Below are 19,396 nucleotides of genomic sequence, written 5' to 3' on the forward strand. Positions count from 1 at the left end.
ATGATCTATTACCCCCAAAAGATAGTACTTCACCAGAATGTGGGCAGGATATAAGGACATGTGTGTGAGCCATGTGCATAAAGGAAGAACTGTTGCTTTGGAAGCTCATGCAAGGAGAGGGCGAAAGATGAGGAGACAGAGGATGAGGCAGGTTGCTGTAATGCGAACGTGGAAGGGACAGGAACAGCAGAAGAAGTCAAGGAGACTAAGGGGAAGTAGTTACACAGGAATGGGGAAAAAGAAAAGGTCTTGTCATAAAGCCAAAAGGATAAAATGCTCCCCCCCATCCATGAGTCAAGAATTGACTGGGTTGAACAGAGTCAAGAACCACAGTAAAGAGACATAGCAAGCATCCCTTACTGAACTGGATAACAAAGACACCACCAGCAACACACATGATTATGAAGTTTAATTTATAAGACATTTGGCTATAATTTTATAAATGCAAATTATGAGCATTTCCATTATGTTGATGAACTTCCTGTCCTTTGAGATAGGGTCTCATGTAGCACAATGCGGTTGAAATTCTCTATATATAGCCAAAGATAATCTTGAGTTATTGATCTTCTGGCCTCTCTCTCTTAGTGTTGGGGTTATACAAGCATGCACCCCACACTTGATTTCCTATTTATTTGTATTTATTCAAGAGAGGACCTTCCTATATAGCCCGAGTTAGTCTTGCCCTGGCCTATAATTACCTTAGTTTCCCAAGTGTTGGGATTGTAGGCATGAGCAACTATGCTAGGTTTGTTTGTTTGTTTATATTGTGCATTATATAATTATATATGGAAGAAAACATGTGTAAACATGGCAAAAATGTTAACCCTTATCTGGACAAGGACAATAGACATACATGCTAATGTGGGTGAGAGAAAGCTCACAAGACCTCAACCCTAGATAAAGAACTAAAGGCAAATAAAAATGCTAAGAGCAGGAGCAACTGTCTTCCCCAGGAAAGAGCACACCAATGGTTATCTAATGCTAAATGGTCAGCTCTGAAAATATATACAGGTTAGTAACGTGCATACTGAGCAGGTCGTATGTACCTAGGAACACACACACACACACACACACACACACACACTAGCAATTAAAGAAACAAAGGCTATAAATTGGAAACGAGCCTTCTGCCCACAGTCAACCCTGACCTGCCAGTTTGGAGAGTGTGCCATCTTGCAGGTGACACTCCAAGCCTGCTCAAGCCTTCGGGTGGTTGATGGAGCCCTGATGAGGTTTTTACATTCAGCATCACAAAGGATCCTAATCCACAACCATCTAGACAAGCTGTTTTCAAACTCCTCACCCTCTGCACAATATCTGGGATTATGTATTTATTGCTATTTTAAACTGCCAGGTTTATGGGTAATTTCTGGTTGTACCTATTCAATATAGAGAAAATATCAATTGTTTTTAAATAAAACCTATAAAAAAATTTCCCCAAAAAAGTCAGCTTCTAAAATGAACAGAAGGTGTGTTATAGAGAAACAGAAAAGCAGATGGCAGTGTTTGGGAGACTTCACCTTCAGGCAGACATCTTCAGGGACTCGTTCACCCTCTCTATCATATGTACACACATGCCTATCCATGCTCATGTGCACACAAATACCTCATACCAGTCAGATGTGGATGCGGGGCATCTTTCCCTATGGTCCCCGGCCATATTTCCTTGACAAAGGGTCTCTCATTGGACCAGAAGTTCACTGCTAGGCTCAGTAGCCAATGAGCTCTTAGGATCCTCCCGTCCCTGGTCCCCAGTGCTGGAGTTACATCTATGCATAGTTTTTAGCATAGGCTATGCAGGGTGGGAGTTAAACTCAAGTCTTCATGCTTGCAAAGTAACTTCTCCTACCCACTAACACATCTTCCCATCCCATCATTCATGCTGTTTGTATATAGTTGGGGCAGGCAGCAAATGAGATAAAGGGGTCGGGGGAGCCAGGGTGAAAATGGCACTAATTTTATTTGAAAGGCTTATAGGAAGTAAATGGTCCTGAGTTCATTCTGTATGCAAAACATAAGTAGAAGGACACATTGGAGACATTTGCCACCCAAAATGGTCATGAGGACTTCTTATGGGAAGGAGTGAAGAAGCGGGGGTGGGGGTGAGAAGGAAGGGAGGGAGGTCAGAAGAAAGGAAGGAAGGACGGAATTATGGCATATATAAAAAGCCTCTGACATTTCTATTTTTCCACAATGTCTTTTTGGAAATATCAATTATCAAATCCATTTTGCCCCTTTCTTCCTAATTGCTCTGCTTGTTGTTTAATGCACCAATGATCAAACACTCTGCATAGACATAATAAAGATCCATTTTCTAATGCAAACATTTCATCACAGAACCCCCGCGTCCCAGCTATTGAGAAATCAATCATTTTAGCTTCTAGGCACTGGTGCTGTCCTGAGGGGGTCTTGTTAAGCCACGCTGCCTTTGATAAGTGCCACTCTGTTAATGTTCCTTTGAAGCCTATTGTAAGCATCCACTTTACTAAGGAACCCTGCAGTCCCTGGGAGGTAATACAATCAGATTGGAGGTGCAAAGAGGAGATTCTTGCAGACCTGCCGGCCTCATGCTGAGCGTCCATTTCCCTGGTACCCACACACCTTCCCCATTACTCACACATGCCTACGAAGGCCCAAACTCTCCATTCTGATCACGCAGAAAGACGGAGCCTGGGAGAAGTAATAATTTCCCTGGTCAGGAAGGGATGCTTAGCATGCCGCATATTTACAAGCGCTTTGGTACATTTAAGAACTGACCTGTGGCCACTCCCGCAGAATCACATCACCCAGCACAGCTGCCCTTTTGGCAGATGAAGGCGTAGGCAGAGCAAGATACTGGGAATATTTTTACAATAATTTATTATAAATGTTTGAAGCAGAGACATCCGAAATAGTTACTTGCCACGCGCACCTATCTAATTGTAAATTTAAATGAAACAATAAAGCCCCAAGTCTCACCAATAGATTGCACGTCTCTGTAAGCCTATAATTGTTTTTTTGGGGGGGTGTGACCCTCCCCCGGACAGTACTCTACTAAAGTTTTAAGTTATCACCTTTGAAAAAGAAACTTATACTGTATTCGACTTTCTTACACTCGTGGTCTTATGATTTGGCATTGGGAGTAACTTTTTAAATAATATATCCTAAATATATTATGGAGGCGTCTGAAGACTTTAATCTGACCTTAGACAAAGGAATCCCAAGCAAGCCTTTGCCTTGCTTTCTTCTGCACACCTCCAGTCAGTCTACCAGACCATCCTGGAAGTGGGAGCCTCCACCAGTTTCCCAGCAACCGCGACGCGACCCCGCCCCTTCCCAGCCCCTGCCTACCTTATTAACTTAGTGGGGCGGAGCTAGAGTCCAGTACCCAATATAAGGAGAGCAGAGGCGGGAGAAGTTGGCATCCCCCGTCGCTAGGGAAACGGACGCGGCAGCAGGCAGCAAGATGCCCGGCTTGGAGGAGTCAGCCTCTCCGGCTGAGACCGGGGATGAGGAGCCCGGTGACCCGAGGCTGCGGCTCTTGGGGGCTTTCGTGACTCGGAGTCTGCGTCCAGTCGCGGGTGCTTGGGAGCGCTGCGCGGGCACAGCCGAGGTAGAACGGCTGCTGCAAGCCTTCCTGGACCAAGGTGCTACCGTGGAGCCGCGGCCGCTGTTGCTTGTGCAGCCTGGGCCCGGGGGCCTGGCAGTACGACCCTGCCTGGACGCAGGACCGGAGACCGGCCCGACTCGCGCCAAGGGGCTTTTTTTCTTGCGCACCAGGCCAGAGCCTCCGGGAAGTCACAGCCTCCGCGGCGCGGTGCTCTGCGGAGACCTGCCTGCTATGCCTCTGGAACACCTAGCCCCCCTGCTCTCCGAGGTGAGGGTGGGTGGGTGGCCCCTTGCTAGCTGAGGCTGGAGGGGGGGGTGCGCATGAGGGGCGGAGTCAGAGCCAAAAAGGTGGGAAGATGTTGCAGGGGAGGGAGAGTGGGCGGAGTCACAGTCAGAGGGCGGAGATAGGGGTGGAGTTTGAAAGAAAGTGGTGTGAGGTTGGAGCACAGTCTGGGAGGGAGTAGAAGGGTTTAGGGGCCAGGAAACCAAAACCCTGGTGAACTGTAAGGTAAACGCTGGAGGGGCAAGTCTAGGTGGAGGCCTGGCCATAGTAAGAATCAGCCTTGGGTCAGGGTCTTGCTTCAAGGGGAAGCCAGAGTGTGACGTGCCAAGTCCTGGCAACTTTGTAAATCAAAAGGCGAGAGCTGAGAATAGGAAGTGATGGTGGTGGTGGTGGTATGTGTGTGTGTGGGGGGGTATTTCAAGCGAGTTTGCTAGGTGGAAGAAGCTGGGGTACTTTAAACATTGTTTTCCTTGGCAGAGGACTTTAGAGGGAGGCGGTCTGGTTTTGATTTTTATGTAATTTATTTGCTATGCAATCATATACCAAGGTTGAGTATCATTTTGGAAATGGCCAGCGGGCACTGGGAAGGGTTTGTCCCTGCCCTGGGAAAAGGGACATAGATGGAACCTCTAGCTCTCAGAGAATTTTCACGATTCAGGAGAGATTCTTGCTCCCCTTTAGACCTTCCCAAGTGGAAGAAAACTTCCTGCTAGTGGGACACATGTGCTTCTGGAGGCCGGTCCTTCCCAGGTCCAGCCAGTTGTGAAATTAGCATATGGAGATATTAGCTGTGTGATTGGTGCCCTGGAAATGTCACAGGAATAGAAAATAAGTTCTCACCCATGAGATGCTTCCCTTAAAAGGCACAAACACATGCACTTTTGAACCTATTGGTAGAGCCAGGACCTGGATGTTCCTTGCTACATCTAATGTTACCTTCCTAGTTGAAGGAGAATTCCAAGGAGGAACATGATGGATGGGCAATCTCTCGGGACCAGAAAAGCTAGACTTGCAATAACTTCCTAATGTTTTTAAATTGAATGGTCTTATCACCGTATTATGTTTAGACACCTTCTGTACAGAAGGCCACCTATGGGTCACATCCCCTAGTGAAGTGTCCTTGGCTTCAGAGGAAAGAAAGATTTATGTAGTCTAAGATGCTGCCTTGATCTTAGCGCTACATTGACTCCTGAGCAGGGAGTGGCAGTTAAGAGTCATATTGTTCTTGCAAAAGATCCATGTCAGGAAGCTTACAACCACCTGTATGTAGTTCTAGCTCTGGGGGATTTGATGCCCCCTTCTGTAGGTATCTAAAGTCACGTGTGTACATGCACTCACATAGATGCACACAGATATTTAATCTTAAAAACTAAATTAATCCTTTTTTAAAAGAAAAGGTTCAGAGATGAGGCGTGTGCTAGAATACTCAGAGGGCTTGAGCACAACTCTGAATTGTGCAATCATGAGGAAGCACAATCCAGTAAGCAAAGTTTATTTTAGGGGCTGCAGAAATGACTTGATGCTTATAGAAACACACTTCTAGAACCAGAGTTTTGTTCACAACACCCAAGTCAGGCAGCTCACAATAGTCTGAAACTCCAGCTCCAGAGGACCTGACACCTTCTGTGCTTCATGAACACCTACACACATGTGGCATACATGCAAACAGACCCACGTGTATGTGCATAAGATTAAAAAGACAATTTACTTTTTTAAAGATTTCCTTTTTATTTTTTTGAGGCAGAGTCTCATGTAGCCCAGGCTGGCCTCTAATGTGCTTTGGAGCTAAGGATGACCTTTAACTCCTAATCCTCCTGCTTCCACCTCTCAAGTGCTTAAGAGTACAGGGACATGGCACCAAATATCTACCTGATTTTTTTAAATTTAGATTGGAGACACAACTACTTAGTCAAGGAATAAATGAATGATTGATGGAACATCTATACAGTGAAATATTGTAAGGCTGTTCAAAGGAATTACCAAAGCAGAAAACTTTTTAAAGTATTATTTTTACTTTGGAAAAAAAACACATAAAATTCACCTGCCCCTTCCCCCAGGAGTTTCTAACTGTACAGTAAGTACAATGTCGTCAGACACAAATACCTCCAGATCTCCCCTACCCAATGTGGTTGAAACTACATTGACCCAAAAACACAGATGTCCCTATCCTCAGACCCATCAAACAGTAGTCTCCAATTTGTCTTCAAAATTTGACTGCTCTAGCTGTGGTAGTTTGAATAGGAATGGCCCCCATAGACTCATGTATTTGAATGTTTGGCCCATAGGGAGTGGCACCATTAGGAGATGTGGATTTGTTGGAAGAATTGTGTCACTCTGGTGATGGACTTTTGAGATCTCATATGCTCAAGCTATGCCCAGTATAGGAGACAGCCTCCTTTTTCTACTTGTGGATCAAGATGTAGAACTTTTAGCTCCTCCAGTACCATGTCTGCCTGCATGCTGTCATGAAGATAATGGACTGAACCATAAGCCAGTCCCAATTAAATCTTTTCCTTTATAGGATTTGCCATGGTCATGGTGTCTCTTCACAGCAGTAGAAACTATGCAAATGGAGTCATGTAGCATCTGTCTCTTTGTGGCTCTCAGTGTTTCTTATGACTTGACACTGTTATTCCAGTGATTAAAAGGTCCCTACACTTTCTGATCCGGTGCACCCCCGATCAGCGCCTCTGCGTTTCTGTCTTGCTCTCTCCCATACCTTGACCACAACAGTCTCTGGACTCTGCTGGACATTGCCTTTTCAATGTCTCTTGGCCACATCAGGAAACTGGTTCCTTGCCCAGCTTGAGAGGCAGAACCACCAATTATCATTGTCATTCCACTGGATCATTTCACTTAGCCAGTGTCCTCACGGCTCTTATTGCTGTCACACACAACAAATATTATTTTCTTTTGTTAAAGGCAAATAGTATTATGCTGTGGACATGTCTAGGAGGTGTTTTCTTGATCACTGGTTGATGTGGGAAGGCCCAGCTCACTGAGGATGATAGCACCTCTGGGTGGGTGGCCCTGGAGTCTATAAGAAAGCGGGTTGGTGTGGTCTTGTTTGAGATAGTGTGTCCCTGTGCGGGTAGACTTTGAGGTCTCCTATGCTCAAGCTACACCCAGTGTGGTTAGAGTTGCTTCTGTTGCCTTTGGATCAAGAAGTAGAACTCTCAGCTCCTTCTCCAACACTATGCTACCTGAAGATAATGAACTAATTACACCTCTGAAAATGTAAGCTAGCCCCCTTTAAATGTTTTCATTTATAAGTGTTAATCATGGTCATGATATCTCTTCATGATGAAGAGACCTAACTATGACAATGTGTGCACCCATGTGTGTGGAAGCCAGAGGACAACCTTGAGTGTTACTCTCCCGTTCACCTCCTTTGGAGCAAGATATCTCACTGGCCTGGGAAGTGGCTACCCATTGAACTAGATTGGCTGACCAGCAAACCTTGGAGCTCCTCCCCCAAATTCCCGGCACTGGCATTACAAATGTAGTCCACCACATGTAGCACTTTTATGGGTTCTGGAGACTAGACTCAGCTGAGTCTTCATGCTTGCAAAGCAGGAGCTCCTACAACTGAGCTATCTCTGCACCCTTAGAAGATGTTTTGAGATGATGTCTACCCTGGGTATCCCAGGCTATCCTTGAACCCATGATCTTCCTGTCTCAGCCTGTGGCATGACATCTGGCTATTATTCTCTTTAAATCGATCCTGGAATGTGTCCTCCTGCTCCACTAGCCTTTCCTGCCTCCCCAGGCTTTCCTCCCACACTCCCTAGAAGAGGAGAGTAGCAGTATTTTCAGTGGTGTCTGCTGGTCCATATCAAGCGGCTGTAATCAGTGCCAATCCCACTGGCTCTGTGGTTGGCTCATGGTTCATCTCTGCTCCCCAGAGGCACATTCTTCCTTTGGCTCCCAGGACCTCGACCTTTCCGTTGTTTCACACAGTCAGGACTATGCCTCCTCGGTGTCTGCTGATGGTGCCTCCCCTCTTCCCAGCTTCCTAACATCAGAACCCTGTGTTCTCACTCCTCGGATATCTTCCTCTGTATATAAGCCCTCTTTACTTTGGAACTCTGATTCAGTTTCAAAATGTGCCAAACTACCTGTGTCTGACTCCTTCCAGCCCTGTTGTTTACAACCTTAACCCCTTAACCCCCAACCCCCCTGGCAGGCTTACCCTGCTTGCCACCCAGAATCTCCTTCTTGAAATCCAACAGATGCATCAAATCCCTGGCATCCAAGTGCAAGCTGCTCACCCCCCTCAGGGGCTTCACCCTTATCCTGTCTCGCATCCCATGATGTAATGACATTCTTTCTTCTGTGGGTACTTAAGGATCAATTGAGATTCAGTCTCTGCCTTGGGGATCCTACGAAAATCCTTTTCTTGTTCAGCCTTCTGCCCTGAGTTCAACATAAATGTGACTGAACTTAGCTTGTGATTTTGTTGTTTCTAACTCTCTGCTCAAATGTCTGTCTCTGCTCAAAAAATGTTTCCAGAACAAACAGGCAAGAGCTATCTATTTTGAAGCCATCCTCTCTGAATCCATTTTTTCTTTCCATGATTTCCTGGGCCACCCTGTCCAGCATACCCCTGTCTGTATGACATGTCAGTTGTATGAGCTGTCATAGGGTAATGGGAAGTGGCTATCAGTGAGCTGCAAATAACAGTGAACCTTCAAGAGCAGCCTCTTTCGGGAGTTCACGTGGCCACTTGGTCTTTGTTTCCCTGGAAGTTCCCACTCCTCTAAATTACTTTGTTCTCCAGCCCTCTTTTTAAACAGTCAACTCCTCCAAAAGATGAATGTGTAAGAGTCATCTTCTCTTCCATGAAAAGTTGGAACAAGGGTTGGGCCTTACCCCCATCCATCTCTCAATGTGGGTAAGGGCCCCCAAATACAAGCTGTGTTGGGTGGCCCAAATCAGCTCATTTTCATCCTAGAGATGGAGTCATGATTCTCAAGGTGGCTCCTTTTAGATGCCTACTCACACGCCCATGGGGTGTATCATCATCTTTACCAAACCTGATTTATTTCTCTTTTCTTTTTTTCTTTTGGAGCCATTTCTGTCAGCTCGTATTCACCCTGATGATGAGGGAGGGGTTGATGTCCCAGGTGATGGATTCAGTATAACACGGCAGACTCCTAATACAGCAGATGATATGGACAGTGTTTACTAGCCATGTCTCCCAGTGAGAGGGGCAGGTCACCCTACCAAACAAGACCGCATGGAGCTGACTTTGGGATGAGAGTGAACCAGGGACTATGGGGGGAACATACTTTATCGTATCGAGATAGAGTGATGCCCCTGGTTCCAGTGGGAGGATGTGATTGGCTTTTTTGTTGTTGTTGTTGTTAATAATTCCTGGGGCTAGTAAGGAAGCCTCCCAGTAAGGGCTGCCTCTAGTACCTGACTCCTGATGAGGAAAACTGTTTAGTTTGGAGAACATTCTCCAAGGAACAGATGAGATGGAAAATCATAGGAAGGCATTGGAGGCTTTCCTGATTTCTCCAGAGGACAAGGCAACATGTAATGTTGTAGACCAGTCTTAAGTCTTGCAGCACAGTGACATGAAGTAGAACATGTGTTGAGCTCTAAGAATGGTTCCTCTTCTCCCTCCCCTTCTTCCCCTTTCCTCCTTTCCCTTCCCTCCACTCCTTCTCCATCCCTAGCATCCTTCCCCTTCCCTCCGTTCTCTTCCTCCCTCCTTCCTTTCCTCTCTTCCCACATTTCCTTTCCCACTCATTCTTTCTTTTTTCTCTTCTTTTAGTTTTTTTTTTACTTTATGATAGTGTTAAACATATATTATCAGCATATGCTCCCATTCCTTCTCTTAGTCTTTTCTCACTCCTACTGACCCCTTCTTCCTAAACAGTCCCCTTTGTGTGTGTCTGTATGCTACCTTGTGCAAGTGGTCATAGCTCCTGTGTGTTCATGATTGCCAGAGTCATGCCATATCCAGAAGACAGCATTTTATACCTTTCTCTCCCTATCCCCTGGCACTGCATGCCATTCCCAGAAGACAGCGTTTTATTCCTTCCTGCCCCATTGCCTGATGCTCAAAGTCTGGCTTTCCCCTCATCTACAGTGTCCCCTAGACCTTGGATTGGGTGGTGGAGATGTTCCACCTAGACCTGAGCACTCAGCCATCCCTTATTTAGTACCTTGATGGGTTCTGATTCTCTGCAACCATTGCCAAATGAGGCTTCTCTGTCTAAGGCTGAGGCTACACTAGCTTGTGGATGTTTAGAAGGTAGAATCTTAGTAATTTTCTACTCCTGTAAAGAGACACCACAATCAAGGCAACATATAGAAGTAAGAACTAATGGAAGAGCCACGCTTTTAATCCCAGCACTTTGGATGCAGAGGTAGGCAGATCTTTGTGAGTTCAAGGCCAACCTAGTCTACAAGAGCTAGTTCCAGGCTCTAAAGCTACAGAGAAACCCTGTCTTGAACAACCTAAATAAATAAATAAATAGTTAATGGGGGCTTACAGTTCCAGAGGGTTAGAGTCCATGACTATCATGGTGTGGAGCATGGCAGTAAGTAGGCACGGCACTGGAGCAGTAGTTGAGAACAAATGGTGGCAGAGATAGTGCACCAGGAGTGGCACAAGTCTTCTGAAACCTAAGACCCCACCTCCAGTGACACACCTCCTCCAACAAGGTCATACACTCCCTGAAGAGCTCTACCAGTGGGAACCAAGTATTCAAACCTGAGCCTACAGGACTATTCTCCTTCACACCCCACCACACAGGCCATGTAACAACAGATATATTTATCAGAACCCCTGTAGCAGATTCTTCCATAGGGCCAACAGCTTCTTCCACCATGGCCTTTTCACCTGGCTTTCAATTCCACCCGTGTTTTCCCACCTGTGGAGTGGGCCTTCGTTCCAGTGAAGAAGCCATTGGTTATAAACACAACAATCATGTTACTATCCCACCAGTGGGTGTATTTTGTCTGGTCAGTGTTGTAATACATAGTGCCTACATCTAGGTAGCATTATTGATAACGTTTCTTCCCCCAACAGCTTACATAGTACCTTACAGCACTGTCTATCTCAATTCCAGTTTGATTTCTCTATATCCTTTATCCAAAGTGCGTGTTGTCTTTACCAGCAGGATTTTACTGTCTAGGTTTAGTGAGCAGCCCAAACCAGTGACAATAGACTATATTATTTTGAGTACCTTTGGGGGTTTCTTGGCCAGTAACTCATTGGGAGGTATCCCATGCCTGGTACTAGGAGTTTTGGTTTAATATCCCATGACTTTTGGAAGCAATATTATCCAGCCATGCAGAATAGTTCTATTCAAGCTCTTGTTTTTCTTCCTATTGAGACAAGGTCTCACAATGTGGCACTGGCTGGCTCGAACTTGCAATTCTCTTGTCTTCTTGGTGTGTCTCTGTTTCAGGTCATTATCCCTGTCCTAGCCAATGAAAAGAACCATCTAGGCTGGCCCCACATGGTGTGTCAAGATATCAGGTATCATGCCCACTCCCTGCAGTGTGACCTCCTGGTAATCCTTGAACACATGAAGGGGAGAACCTTGCTGCCTCTTCCAGTTGGCTCAGAAAAAGTGGAATTCATGGATGGCCACGGTGAGCCAGTGTAAGTACCATCAGCCTGTAGGCCTTGGTGATGGACGGGAGCTGTTCTGTCTGAGCATTCCTCCCAGGCCCTTTCCTCTTCCTGACCTGACGTGTCTCAGTCCACACACAAGCCCACTGTTGACTCTGTCAGCCAATGTCCTTGGACTGTGTATCCACACTGATGACGTCTCTTACCGAGCTCTAGTGCTAGAGGTCTTCTAAGGTTCTCTCAGTGATGTGGTCTTTTCTTCTACCCCAATTCACCTTAGGCGCAAGAGCAGCCATGGCAAGTTCAGTGTCCTCAGGATGTGGCTTGTGGCTGGATGATACCTGATCCAGCAGCTATGCAGCCCCTACCTGCATCTCCCCGGGAACCATGCCATAGAACTAACTTTCAGGCTCGTATTACTGGTCCAGCCTCCATTCCCCAGTCACCACAAACTTTTCAGACCCTAAGGATTTTGTCTCCCTTAAGTCCAGGCAAATCTAGCTCCACTGGGGAAGTCCATGCCTCTTACCCCTGAGAGGGCATTAGAATTCCAGCCTCTTTTGATTATGTTGGTTTTGTCTATTTATTTGAGACAGGCTCTCATTCTATGGCCTAAGCTTTCCTAGAACTTTCTATATAATCCAACCTAGCCTCAAACTCAAGGTTCTCCTGCCTCAACCACTAGCCCAGGGCTGAGCTAACTGGCCTGTGTGTTACACCAGATCCTCTGCTTTATAATGGTATGTCTCCCATCGGCTTCCTCTCAACTAGTCCAGCTTTGATGTTCCTTTGTCTTTGTATCCAGGGGTATTTCTTCCCTCCAATCAAGTCTATGCATGTAAATATATTTTCCTATATTTCTACCCAGCCTTTCTATATGTTTTGGAAATAGGTCACCTTCCTGATTGAGAGTGGTCTGCCATATTGCCAGGTTTCTCTCAATATGTGACCGTCATTGTTTTTATTCAGGAGCCATGGTATACCTGAAGAATAAGAAGTGCATGCAACTACAGCCTATTTCTTAGTACTTTTACGTGGGAAATGATTGTATAGCTATATATAATTTGAAGGAGCATCCCTGTTAACTGGAAGGCTTATTGTAGTTTAATAAAAATATCCAATTTTCAAAATAAATACTATTAATCTCCCCCTTTATCTCAGTTTCTTTATACCATACCTTAATAACATTCAGCTCATGTTTATAATTCCTTGCTGAGTTTGTCTCCCTTTGTTCAACTTTGATAATTTCCCTGAAGGCTGCATCATTTGAAGGAGGAGAGCATTTTCTTTTAATGTCTTTCATAATCACTTGTGCTGCATCATTTCTAAGCAAATATGAATTTCACATTAAGTTCAGGTGAGTTCCTCTTGTGAAAAATGTCATCTATGAATTTCCTGTCTCCATCACTATGCCCCTGTTAACTAGTACATGCAGTGTTCATGTAAGATTCTGAACAGCAGATGAATTTTATTTCAATTTATTTAAAATGAAAGCGTATTTACTATTATTGTGGTGTCTGAGGATGTGTATGGTGTGTGTGTGTGTGTGTGTGTGTGTGTGTGTGTGTGTGTGTGTGTCCTATGCAAGCATGCGGAGATCAGAGGACACTTTCAGGAGTAAGTTCTCTCCTCCACCCCCTGAATTCTAGCGATAGAGCATAGGACATCACATTTGTGTGGCAGGTGTTTTTGGAACAAAGTCATGTCATCTGTTCTATTTTAATTTTAATCTTTTGTCATCATATATAAGTCATTTAAAACAAAACAATGTGTTTGAAAGGGGATGCTTGGGAACCCGTTCTTTGCTGGAAACCTGGAGCCAGGATGGAATTGTCCTGACATCCAGAGCTGCGGATGAGGATGGTTACATCTGCTGGAGGAGTGTGTAACCAATTTGTTTTTGCTATAGCATTAGGACTCACAACAAAGCAAGGGAGGCCTGGGGCGGTAGATGTGGCAAAGTGTCTTCTGCAAGAGCTGGTCAGTTGTGAGCTGCTACTACAGGCTATGTAGGAAGCCTGTCCTCTGATGAGTCAAAAGAAGGGGATTGGGTGGCCAACTCAATGCTTCATGCATTGACAGGATTTTATGCCATTTAAAGTTCTTAAACCAGTGTTCAGAATATTGATGAGCCCCTGGCTGTACAAATAATGTTGAATGAACATAAGAATAAACATACTTCCCTAGAAAATGATTTGTACAATTGACTTGCTGATGGAAGTCTATTACTTGAGGGGAATCGTTAAGAATTCATAGGCTAGAGACCATGGAGAGGCCTCTCTTAGTAAAATGTCTGACACACAAGCAGATCCCTAGCACCCACAAAACAGTGTGCATGACGTCATCAACCTCACACTGGGGGGATAAGTGAGATGGAGACAAGTGGATCCCTATAGATCATTGAAGATGGAAGTCACAAAATAATCCCACACCAGTTCAGAATCATGAATAATAAAAGGGTTATTTATTTAAGGGAAAAACTTGCAGATCACTGTCCTAGATAACAGTCCTTAGGTAGGCAGAGAAAACTGAGCTGAATGCTGGGAGAAAGAAGGGCAGAGTCAGAAGATGCTATGGAGCCACCGCCAGAGTCAGGCATGCTGAAACTTTGCTGGTAGGCCACGATCTCGTGGTGATATACAGATTAATAGAAATGGGTTAAATTAAGATGAAAGAGTTAGCCAATAAGAAGCTAGAATTAATGGACCAAGAGGTGATTTAATGCATATAGTTTCTGTGTGATTATTCCGGTTCTGGGCAGCCAGGACGAACAAATGGCCTGCTGCTACAGATCATTGGCCAGCCAGCCTCATCCAATCAATGAACTCCAAGTTCAGCAAAGCTCCTGTATCAGAAAGTAAGGGGGAAGATTCCACAGAGACATTGGATATCAGTCTCCAGCCTCCACATTCATGTGCGTGGACAAAGCACCAACACTACATCATACCACACACACACACACACACACACACACACACACAACTTAAAAACCAAAGGATTTGCACATAAGGTGGAGTTAAGTTCTCCTTTAGAGCACACCCAGATATTTCTTGAATTGGCTTGAGTTTGTTCCCTGAGGGGTTGCATATTGGTGGTTTGTTCCCCAATGTTGCTCTGTTGGAAGACGGAGGGACCCTTAAAACTTGGAACTTAGTATAGGACAATTAGGTCATTGGGAGGACTGCCCTTGGAGAAGACTAATGTAAACCCTCCAGAATAGGCTGTTATAAAAAGGTAAAGTTAGCCTCCCTTCCTGCTTTTTTTGACTTGTCATGTTGCCTTGTGAATCTCCATGCATATATTACCACCACAGTACCACCCACAGTGTGTCCTGACACACTGGGACTTCAGATCTTCCCAATCATGAGCTAAATGAACATCTTTGTAAGGTTTCCAGTCACTGGAATTTTGTTATCACAACTGGGAATGGGCGAATGCAACCAGGCTCAAATTATTTTCGCACACAATAAGAGATGTCTTTTGTCTGTTGCAGCTTGGATACCATAGACAAGTCAGTTGTTTATGCCATTGAGTCTGCAGTGATCAAATGGAGCCACCAAGTCCAGGTGGTACTCAAGAAAGAGTCTTCCCAGGCACTCTTACAGGGGGGCAACCCCACCCCCAAGGTGGAGCTGGAGTTCTGGAAGAGCAGGTAGGCAGGGAGGCGCATGCTCGGATCTTTGGAGAGGAGTAATGACCGAAGAGAAGACAGGGCTGGCCTATCTGGAGCCACCACTGGATATGATTCCACCTCCAAATGTTTCTCATCCTCCTTAGGGCTGACGACTGGATGTCTTAGGAGCAGTATGTTTCTTTTTGTGGACTGGAAGATGAATTCTTTCCCTGAGGCTCAGGAGCTGCCCTTTCTTTCCTGGGGCACTGTCAGTTCATTGGAGGAATCTTTTACTACATGCATATAGTTAAATCAAGACTTAAAATACCTTTTGTCCTCTTTTTAAGAACATTTTTTATCTTGTGTGTACGAATGTTTTGTCTGCATATATGTATATGAACCACAGTTGCCCAGTCCCCTAAAACTGGAGTTACAGATGGTTGTGAGTCACTATGTGGGTGTTGGAAACCAAACCTGGATCCCCTGCAAGAGCAGCCAGTGCTCTTAACTACGACACCATCTCTCCAGCCCCGACTCTCAATACTTTTATTTTAAATTCTGTTCCCTTTTCTTGGATAGCCAAGGTTAGATGTATTTACCTCTGTAAGGACCTGAAAAGGAGAAGGGATTTTGGATAATGGTTGCAGAACTGCCTGTCCTAGGTCACAGATTGTCAATAGCAGTCACTGGGTCTCGGTCCCACGGGGTGACCAGAAGTGCCTAACTCTTGCACCTGCCTGCTTCCCTCCCACCCTCCATGCTTTTGCTCCTATTTATCATTGTGCTGGTGAATCTTTTCTGGAGAGACAAGCAGATGTTGGGGGCAGATTCTCTGACCCTACTACATCGGGTGTTGGGGACAAGCTGTCCTGTAGGGCTCCAGATCCCTTGGCACCACCATCCTGAGAAGCCCATTGTATCCCCCCAATTTCTAACCATTTACTGACCTATGATGAGGCCCTTGTCAAGAAGTCCCACTTTAACGATGCTTCTGTTTCCCTACCCCACCCTTGCTGCAAGAGCTAATGACCTCCAGCTGCCAAGCTTTTAGGCCACCAGCTGGTCCAGTGTTTCCTGGAGCCTTTCCCATGAGCCTTTGTTCCTGACTCAGGATTTTACTCGTACTGTTCTGAAACAGATGCCTGGCTCTTGGGGAGGGAGCTCAGTCTGTGGAGGCACCGGAGGCAGGGCTACCCTCTGCCTTCAGCAGGGTGGGGCATCACAGTGTGACATTTCCTGATTCTCACCCTGCCTGCTCTGTGGTATTGCAGGTGTGAGGACCTGGAACACATTTATAGTCAACTGATGACAATTAAGGTGAAGGGCATGGCTGGACTCCTGGACAAGCTTCAGAGCAGCTACCTGCCGGCGTTCAGAGCCATGTTCAGAGACGTTGAAACAGGTGAGGACCAGCGAGCGGTTTCCACAAATCTGTTTGACTCTGCGTTTTTCCTTAGCGCTGTGTCTACTCTCTTCCTGACGTCAGAATTTTCACATCCTTATCACCTTCTTATCTGGCACAGGATAGCGTGGTGGCAGGAATGCCACTTCTGGAAGCAACTGCCTTGTGGGTCAGCTGCCTTGTGACCTTAGATAAAACAAACAACCTCTCTGTGGTTGGAACTCTGGCTCTGGTGCACTAGCTTCCTTGCCTCCCTCAGCCCTTGTGAGATAATCTAGGTGGAAGAATATTATTAGTTGCAATACACTACGAAGACACACTGTGACAGAGGTGGCATCTCACCTCTGGAGATCAGGTCCCTCTGCCTTTGGCATCTTGAGGAATCTCTGTTCTGTTTCTAGCATCATTCTGCCTGTCTGTTCAGATAGGTCTACAATTTCCTGTCCCTCTGAGTACTAGATAAGATCAGCCTTTATCAAAATTGCATAGCTGCAAAGGTCTATGATGAGATGTCCATGCATTTTTCCCAGGGCTCCCTCTTCCCTCTTCCCCACCCTTGGTTTCCTACTAAACCACTTCCTTGTTCTTAGTACTATAGGTCATAATGTGCTTTTAAAGGTATTTTCAACTTGGTATGAATTAAACTTAATCTAAACAGTGATTTTCAAATACTTTCTTCTCCTTGAGCTTTCTTTAAAGACTCTACCCCCATGTATGCCCAAAATAGAAACCTAATCCAGGTCTACTTGTTCTGTTGACAAGGGTAGTGTCCTGTATCCAGACCTCTTAACTGACCTGTTCTCTTACTCTCTCCTTCTGCCCCGAGAATAAAGGAGTTAGTGCTGTGGTATCTTTTTCCTTTCTTTGTGTGTCTCTTTCTTGTTGATTTTAAGATAGCATCTTGCTGTTCGATTCAGGCTGGCCTTGAACTTACTCTGTAGCCCAGGCTGGCCTTGAACTCCATTCTCCTGAGGCTACAGGCCTGAGCTTCTGAGCTACCACACCCAGCTTCAGTGCTGGGGTTTCTGAGGGAAGCTCAGTCACAAAGAAGAGCCACTTCATGTAAGAGACTTTAGAGTCCTTGTCTTTGGGTATCTAATATGGGCTACCAACCAGTATCCCTCAGAAACTGAGGAATAGCTAATCCTAAAAACAAAAGAAAACTAAACAAAAACACCAAGAAGAACCCTAGCTCTCTCTGTCTCCATTTGTTTTGGTTTTGTTTTGTTTTAATCAAGCTGATTTATCTCTTATTGAAGTAGGAAGTACTTCATGCTTTCTCTAATGTGGTCTTAAGACAGTCAAGTTTCTGTCTGGGTGTTTGAGGAAACATTTGAGTTTTAAAGGGCCCTCAAACAGGGTGACCTGAAGAGAAGGCTCCTCTATCTACGCCTCAGGCTTCCTTCCGATACTCACATGCCCCCACTTCGTCTATCAGCAGCACAGTAAAGTCCTCTGCCTCAACTCAGTGGTTCCAATGCTCCCTGCCGGCCTCCCACAGAGCATTATTACTCTCTTTGGAGCGCCAGGTCATTTGACTGGCTCGCAGAATGCTTCCAATATACCACTTGGGATATAAAGCACAAGCATCCATTCCCATTTATCATGTGTCCCCTGAGCCTCAGGGCAATTGATGCAGAGGTTCAGAGTAAACAGGGGTACCATTCCTTTTGTTCAAGGGCAAAGAGGACTGGTTGAATCACACAGTGAGCCTAGGGAATTACTTAGGCTTTATGGGATGCCGTACGTCTAGTGATAGAAAAATTTCTGATACGTTGGAGGTTGCAGCTAATTCAGGGATATTTTGAGTTTCCTTTAAGGTAGTCATGGAGCCTCATCCGTCTAATATGACCTAAGACCACCTGCTCTCATAGACACCGCCAATTACCTGCCCGAGAGGGAAACAGCTGCCGATAAGCCCTTCAGCCTGGCTTCCATTTTTCTGGATTGCTATGCACCTGCCAGCGCTGCCAGCCTTACCACATTTCCCTATCAGTTAGCACGAGATGACCGCTGAAGGCTTCGCCCTTGCAGCTGTGTTCAAGGCGGTTCTTTGGCATCGAAAACCAGCAGAACCTTGCCATCTCCGGTCCACTCTACTCCTCCATTCCCGGCGGCTTCTCTCTCACAAGCACTCCCAAAGAAAGTTCCTGTCAGACACTTGCCAGAGATGCTGCTGTCAATTCACTGTTTGTTCCAGTCCTGTCACCACACTGCTCTCTGGGAAGATGCCGTTTATACTGCCTCCTGTTTCCATGGCCTGTGAAATTACCTCCCAGATCAGCCTAGATTTGAGGCTTACCAATCTTTGCTGTGTCCAAAGTCCTAGAGTTGGGAGGCGTCTGGATCAGCATTTGAAGGCACACTCTTTGGCACTTGCCCCATCGCCTGTCTTCACGTCATCTTTGTAGTATCAGCATCAAAATCATCAGCAGACATTTACCAAGGGAGGGGATCTGACAACATAGAGCAGCAGTGTGTGAGTGTGGTGAGTGTGCTGACTAGTACCGGGTCAACTTGACACAAGTTAGAGTCATCTGAGAGGAAGGAGCCTCAGTTGAGAAATTGTTTCCATAAGATCAACCTGTAGGCAAGCCTGTAGGACATTTTCCTAATTAGTGATTGATTGGGGGAGGGCCTTATTTTCTATAAGAAAGCAGACTGAGCAAACCATGAAGAACAAGCCAGCAAGCAGCATCCCTCTGTGGCCTCTGCCTCAGTCCCTGCCTCCAGGTTCCTGCTCTGTTTGAGTTCCCATCTTGACTTCCTTTGATGATGAACTGTGATGTGGAAGGGTAAGCTGAATAAACCCTTTTCCTCCTCAAGTTGCGTTGGTCATGGTGTTTCATCACAGCAATAGTAACCCTGACTGAGACAGGCTGGGAAAGCCAGGAAGACATCCTGATACAGGAATGT

At 45.6% G+C, this 19,396-nt stretch overlaps 1 protein-coding gene across 1 annotated transcript in view; it reads left to right on the top strand.

Annotated features, from left to right (window-relative positions):
- Window positions 1-3,366: 3,366 nt before the first annotated feature.
- Window positions 3,367-19,396, top strand: part of Dnah9 (dynein axonemal heavy chain 9) — a 328,999-nt gene continuing 312,969 nt past the window's right edge. Inside the window, exons 1-4 of the mRNA XM_075992137.1 lie at window positions 3,367-3,856; window positions 11,299-11,495; window positions 14,959-15,117; window positions 16,350-16,480. Of these exons, the coding sequence (XP_075848252.1) occupies window positions 3,446-3,856; window positions 11,299-11,495; window positions 14,959-15,117; window positions 16,350-16,480 (898 nt within the window). The 5' untranslated portion in view covers window positions 3,367-3,445. The remainder of the gene's footprint in view (window positions 3,857-11,298; window positions 11,496-14,958; window positions 15,118-16,349; window positions 16,481-19,396) is intronic.

This window comes from Microtus pennsylvanicus, chromosome 11 (assembly GCF_037038515.1).
Source record: "Microtus pennsylvanicus isolate mMicPen1 chromosome 11, mMicPen1.hap1, whole genome shotgun sequence".
Taxonomy (NCBI): Eukaryota; Metazoa; Chordata; class Mammalia; order Rodentia; family Cricetidae; genus Microtus; species Microtus pennsylvanicus.